The 7,141-nt window shown below is 33.8% G+C and overlaps 1 protein-coding gene across 3 annotated transcripts in view; it reads left to right on the top strand.

The window, feature by feature from the left end:
• Positions 1-4,948, top strand: part of Adgrl3 (adhesion G protein-coupled receptor L3) — a 762,557-nt gene extending 757,609 nt beyond the window's left edge. For 2 of the 3 annotated variants that reach the window (XM_029477382.1, XM_029477381.1), the window contains one exon: positions 2,101-4,948. In XM_029477382.1, coding sequence (XP_029333242.1) covers positions 2,101-2,177 — 77 coding nt within the window. In that variant the 3' untranslated portion in view covers positions 2,178-4,948. The remainder of the gene's footprint in view (positions 1-2,100) is intronic. The other variant, XM_029477383.1, reaches the window with a different exon arrangement.
• The last annotated feature ends 2,193 nt before the right edge of the window (positions 4,949-7,141 follow it).

Consider the following 7,141-nt stretch of genomic DNA (forward strand, 5'->3'; position numbering starts at 1 on the left):
GAGGAGGAGGAGGAGGAGGAGGAGGAGGAAGAAGAAGAAGAAGAAGAAGAAGAAGAAGAAGAAGAAGAAGAAGAAGAAGAAGAAGAAGAAGAAGAAGAAGAAGAAGAAGAAAGAAATTATATAATTTTCTCAGTCTATTAGAAGAAGCTGGAGAAGAGAGGATAGTACAGTTATTAATAACTGACCACCCTATCTCTAAGTTCATGACCAATGTTTATATTCATATAAGCTAAATATGTCTATATACATATGAGAAACCTATATAGAGTCTTTTGTCTAAACATTGTGAACTGGTCATTTTCTAATTGGTGTGTTTATATCTGAGTTTCAAGACCACACAATCCTCCAAGTAGGCCTTTAAAATCTCTGGGAAACAATGCCAGCTATGAGTTAATGTCCATATAAACACCACAGAGTTAGGCTCTGCAGCACAGAACTTTCATAAGCCCATGTCAGTTATTACTGTGAACTGTGAAAAAGCCTTAGCAGTCGTTTGCAGATAATTATCCTGACATTCCTACTTCATTACTTTTAATTGAATTGAATTTGTGGTACTCACTGCCCATGTATAAGAGCACTACCTTCATTCGGAAGCAGGATGTGTCATATGTCCTAAGTCTCAGCTGGATGGACAGCTTTTGGCAGATGGTCACTTTACAGCATGAATGATGTCATCTAAGCTAAGGGCTGAGTTTTAATTAAAGTAAGATAAGTTTAAAAATGGATTCAGTTGATCCCTTCCATCTACCATAACTGTAAGTGGAAACAGTCAGATGACAGAAAGTGGTTACATAATGCAGCTGTGTGTATGAGTTTGTCATTCATATCAATAAATATCTAATGTTCCCTTGCTAACTGAGTTATCTCAAAGGAGGAGTAAAACATTATGTCAACCTGGTCTACAAAGTGAGTTCCAGGACAGCCAGGGATATACAGAGAAACCCTGTCTCAAAAAAACAAAACAAAGCAAAACAAAACAAAACCAAAAAACCCAAACAAACAAACATTATGTAATGTACACAGATAATAAACAGGGAGTAGATAGGCAGATTGTAGAGATATGAGAGATAAATCTAAAGATAATGAACATATTACTACTTTTTAAAAAGATTGCTCTTATACTTGCTAACAATGTTTAGAAATATTAAAAAGTACTTTATAGGAGATAAAAGTCAGTTCTTTAAACAATACCATGCCAGAACTTTCAAGGCTGATGTAAGAGTATCATTTAAGTCCCTAAGTTCAAGACCAGCCTGGGTAACATAATGATATCCTGTGGAAGGAAAAAAAGTCAAAAGGAAACAAAAATGATAACAGAAAACATCAAAATCAGAGCTGAAATCAATCAGGTAGAAACAAATAAAACAATATAGAGTCAATGAAACAAGAGTTGCTTCTTTGAGAAAATCAACAAGACAGACAAATCCTTAGCCAGACTAACTAAAAGACAGAAAGACAGTAAAAGACAAAATCAGAAATGAAAAGGGAGACATAACAACTGACACAGGATATTCAAAGAATCATAAGGTCTTCCTTCAAAAGCCTGTACTCCACAAAATTGGAAATTCTTAGCAAAATGGATAATTTTCTAGACAGATACCACTTACCAAAGTAAATCAAGATCAGGCAAACTGCTTAAACAGCCCCTAAGGAAATAGAAGCAGTTTTTAAAAGTCTCCTCTTTCCCCACAAAAAGACTTCTTATTTTTCTTCTTCTTCCTTCTAATCCTTCTTCTCTTTCTCTCATATACTTATTCTCTGTCTCACTCTATTTAGTTTTAGTTAGGCTGAGAGCAGCTTCCTCCTCACATTAACTTGTGTGTGTGTGTGTGTGTGTGTGTGTGTGTGTGTATGTGTATGATCAACTTGGGTATAGTTTAGAATATCTATTGGTGATTTAGATATTAATTCATATGAAATTCATATGCTGGCCCTTGTTACTGTCTCTAAGTTATTACTTCATATTTTCAGGACCTGAATTCATAGTTACACATGCTGAAACTCTCATTTTCCTTTTATTGCTGTCTCATTGAACTTAAAGCAAACTGATGATTATACTTTCTGTATTTTAAAATGCTCACCTGACTTATTTTGGTTCAGGGATGCCTTCCAGAAGCCCTCCCGAGGTGCACCGTGCAGACCCATCCCGCAACAGGACACAGGACTTATGGACCTGAGACTGACGCACCACACACATTATCCATGGTACCTTGCAGCAAAAATATGCATACGTGATGGAGAAACCATGATTAAAATATTTGAATGCAGAAATGTGTACATTGAAACGTTCCAATTAAAGTTCATTGTTGTAACTGGAGGATTCAGTTCTTCCTTTAGGCATTTCTTTTTTAAATCATCTTCTTAGTTCTCTGAGAATTCTGTAAAATGTGTTTTAATCATATTCATCTCTCACCCATCTCCTCCCAACTCATCTTCCTTTCCTACCCATCCAACTTTGCACCCGCCTTTTGTTTTTCTATCAAATCTAATTTGTGCTGCTCATATATTCTAGGATATATGGCCTTCTTCTGGAGTTTGGTGGACTTATGAGGGTTGATTCTTTTAAGGGAAACTAACTCTCACTCTCCCAGCATCTCTCAAGTGCCAACAACTGCTCAGCTAAGGTTGGGACTTCTTGTCTACCTCCCCTCTCCAGACCTGGATTGGATTGGTTCTTCTTGATGCTCAGGGAGAACACAGCACTCTCTGGTCAGTTCCAGCATCAGTGACTCACAGGCATAAGTATAAATTTTAAAAGTGTCTTAAACAAGAGGATCAGAATAACTATTTGTTGTATATTATAAATACATGAATATTATTTGAAAAGGCATAGAAGTATGTTTGAGTATACCGTTTCATGTATTACAAAATGTAAGGGTGCATTCCAACATATCTGATGTCCCTTGATCTCTAACTCCCTGGTTTTATTAAATATACATATGTATATGTGTATATATGTGTATATATATATATATTTGTAACGATGTAACATCAGACATGAAACATTGATCCATATAACATAAGACACAGTTTACAATAATGGTGGCATCAGTAAGAATCTAAGTAATAAGTTGATCATTCTTGACCATTTTCCTCGTGAAAGAAAAATTTAGTGGCCCCACATCTCATAGCATATATAAAGAACATTTTAAGGTTTCTAGACAGAAACTATTTATCAAATACTACATATGGCATTACTACTGACAAATCACATAGCAGCTACTTCTTCTGGTTTACTAATGACGAAAACCAGTTTTGATCATGCTGAAAAATAATATTTCCATCCATTTACCAAAATTTACTAAAATTGTTAACAGAAAGCACTAAGAAATTTATAAGGAAAAATATTGACAGAAATAGTCTTTTAGATGTTACAGTCAAAAGGCAACCTTAAAACATGTTTATCATTTGTGATTAGGGCAATTTTGTACTTTTGAGAACTTATTATTGGGATTTTTCTCTATAAATAAATATTAACTATTTCACCCAACTTTTATTGATTATTTTTAAGTATTTTCTTTTCTTTGAGAAAGAAATCTGCATTAAATAAATTCTGGTTCCCTTATAAAGCCTGGATTTTCGTCTGGTTTTTACCGTTGGAAGGATTATTCACCGTCATTTTGCTATTAAAGGGGCATAACGTGGGTCTCATTTTGGAAGTCTTGTTGTGCCATTTGACCATTTAAAACTTGTCTTAAACATTTTTTGTTAATGTGCAGATAAAATGAAAATTAATGTTCTAGTATTTAGTCGAGTATGTATGTGTGTTACAAATATTTTCTCTAATTTTATAACATTTCACTTCATTCATTGTTATGGTTTTGGGTTATGTACAGAATAATGGGTTCCACAAAGTCATTTTGTGTATTTTTCTATATGAGACAAAACAGGTAATTTTTGTCTTTTGTACCAGTATCATCTCCTTCCTCTTCCCTCAGACCCCTTCCTCCCTCTGCTCAGTACCCACTCTATTTTCAGGCCCTGAGTTTGCATGTCCTTCTGTGTTCTCACCCAGGGTCTCACCAGGTTCTTCATCACTGTTCTTTGTCTCTCATTTTGCATCAGGGATGACTTGTATATAGTGTGGAAATTTTCACTTTAATTTTTTTCTATAAAAAATAAAAGTTTAAACAATTTTCTTTCATAATGTGAAATATTACATGTCATATGTCCATATGAGTGGATATGCTTTTGGATTTTCGGTTTATCAGATTATCACGTTGCTCACCTTTACAACTGCTGTTTATTAAAATCCTAGATGGTCTTTATTTATTATGGCTTTATAATGACTATCGTTGTTCAAGAATTTCATTTTTGCTTTGCTTTCTTTCTACTACTCTTTACATTTGAATAAATGATTATAAAATGCCTTTTCTGGAATCCAGAGAAAACCTATTGTAAATTGGAATTTATGGCAGATGTGAACATAATCAGGAGACATTCTACTTCCAAATACATCCCTTGTATTCCCAAGCATGACTCCCATAATCCAAATCATCATGTAAAGTTTAGCTCATAGTTATTATTTCTTAAACTCAATTTCAAAATATATATTTGCTCTTGGGATTTAATACTGGAAATTTATTCAAAGAGCATAATTGTTTATGATAAAGACATTAATATACTTGAAGTTTGTATTGCAGTTATTATGAATACTTCTGGGATATGATGTCTGATATTTTCCTGATATTATAATTTCTGTAATAGCTTTACAACACCTGTGATACTGAAGATATCTGTTTGGTCTAATATATGGATTCTGTTTAAGAATTAAGGTACATGGATATATAAACTACTTAACTACAGATTTCATTATTAGATGTTTACAGGAAGTATTCTTGGCTAGAGTTCAAAAGCTGGAGATGTTTTCATGGTGCAGCTTATTTGTAAATATTGTGCTTAATCAAGATAAAGTTTTAAGTAGTTAAAAATAAAAGTGATGCCTTGAATAATAATTAAGACACCAATGTAATATTTTTTCACTTGGGGGAATTAAATTAAAGGCCTCATGCATTGTTCTCATCACTGAGTCATGTCCAACACAAATAATTTCAATTCCTTTATCTACAGAAAACCATTCTAGCACCTTTGCTACCAGCCAGTGTTCATCCTTGCACATGCACAAGTGGGATGTGTGTGTGTGTGTGTGTGTGTGTGTGAGAGAGAGAGAGAGAGAGAGAGAGAGAGAGAGAGAGAGTTTGGTATACATATGTATGTGAATGTGTAATGGGTACCTTCATCTATGTATACACACCTGAAGGCCATTGTCCCCTTTTGGATATGTTACTCTAAACTCCTCATCTTATATTTTGAGACATGATGTTTAAGTAAGCCTAGAGCCTATTATTTGGGCTAGACAGACTCACCATTGAGCTCTCCAGATCTACTAGCATGCCCCACTCCCAGTGCTTGGTAATGGAAACACATTACTGTACCTAACTTTTACATGTATGTTGGAAACTTAAGTTCATATGTTTGTACAAACAGCCATTTTTCCCTTTGATCCATCTCTGAAGCCCCTTAACACATTTTTAGTATAAAAAAATTCATCCTTACAGCCTCAGACTAATTCTTTATGAATGAGGATATGTATTTATCAAGATTATAAAGTGATTTATAGACATGTCAATCCTTTAATACATGGTTCCTTTCTGATGAGTTATGGCCCTGTGCTTGGTACATTTTTGCTTTCAACTAGAATAAACCTTTATAATAAAATCATGACAATTTCAAACACAAAAAATGTTAATATATATCATATCTAAAAGATAGCTTAGCTTATGGGAACATTATATTCATCCAATATGACATTTTATTAATTTTCATTTCACTGTATATATCTCTAAGTTTGATAATTGTTATGTGCATCTATTTAGAGAGAAATTAAAACATAACAGATGTGCTGTAACTGTATTTGAGGTAACATTTTTACAATGATGTGCACACACATACTATTCATTTTTAAATAAACTCACGTGAACGCTTAGCACAGATTCTTAGCACTTCATCTAAATAACCTGTTATTATGGGTCTTACTTTCATGTGCTTTTAGCTGTACAGAGATAAAGTTCATTTAACTTTAAAGTCTTTAGATTATATGAAATAGAAATCCACTGAGCTTGAGCAAAAGGTAGCTTATTAGGCTAGCAGTATTCCCAAACTTGGGGAACTGAACTTGAATACTAAAGGACCCATTAGGCCCCTCGCTTGAAGCCCTACGTCAAGTTTTCGTTATATGACACGAGTTACTTTTCTCCTTCATTGCAGAACAGGTTTTCTTTTTCTCAGTCTCAATGGTAGAAAATTACCATATATGAAATTCATGTGAAGTTAAGAGGTCACTGAGAAATACTAAACTAACTCTACTAGGTATCACATTCCCAATATTTGACAAAGTTTGCTGGTCAAGGCTCAAACTTTTAGGGTGAATGATGTTCAGTTGTGACTGCAGTGTCTGGTACATTGCCTGTGTTGAACGAGAAAAGAATAATGTTTTTTAGGGGAAAAAAAGATGCTATAAGACAGTTTAGCAAGTATAAACTTAGTTGACAGATGCTGTGTGCTTTAAACCCTTGCCATCCAAACACTGGTCAATGGAATAATACATGTGCTACTCAAAAGGTCTTTGAACACGTAGGTCCTCATACTAATTCTTTATGAATGAGGATATGTATTTATCAAGATTATAAAGTGATTTGTATTCATGTCAATCCTTTAATACATGGTTCCTTTCTGATGAGTTATGGCCCTGTGCTTGGTACATTTTTGCTTTTAACTGGAATGAACCTGTGCAACTTTCTGAGTTAATCTTTTACATCCTGATAAAATGCCCATCAAGTGCCTTAAGAATATATTTTAAAACTTTTTAATAAAAATGGAATCTTGGAAATGAGTGTTCTTTAATGGAAAATAAAAAAAATCAGCTTTGAAGCCATGATAACTGTTTTAATGGCTTTCAGTTTTACGTGTAAAGGTTAGAATATGTTCTCTGACAATTTATTCATAATAACTTGGAATTTTTCTACTATGACGTTTGAATTAATTACCCCAAATAGTAACTAATTGAATGGCTATGATTGAATCAAGTAACATAGTCTTGAAGACAGTGTTTAAAATGTACTCACTGATAAGTGGATATTAG

Source organism: Mus caroli, chromosome 5 (assembly GCF_900094665.2).
Source record: "Mus caroli chromosome 5, CAROLI_EIJ_v1.1, whole genome shotgun sequence".
NCBI lineage: Eukaryota > Metazoa > Chordata > Mammalia > Rodentia > Muridae > Mus > Mus caroli.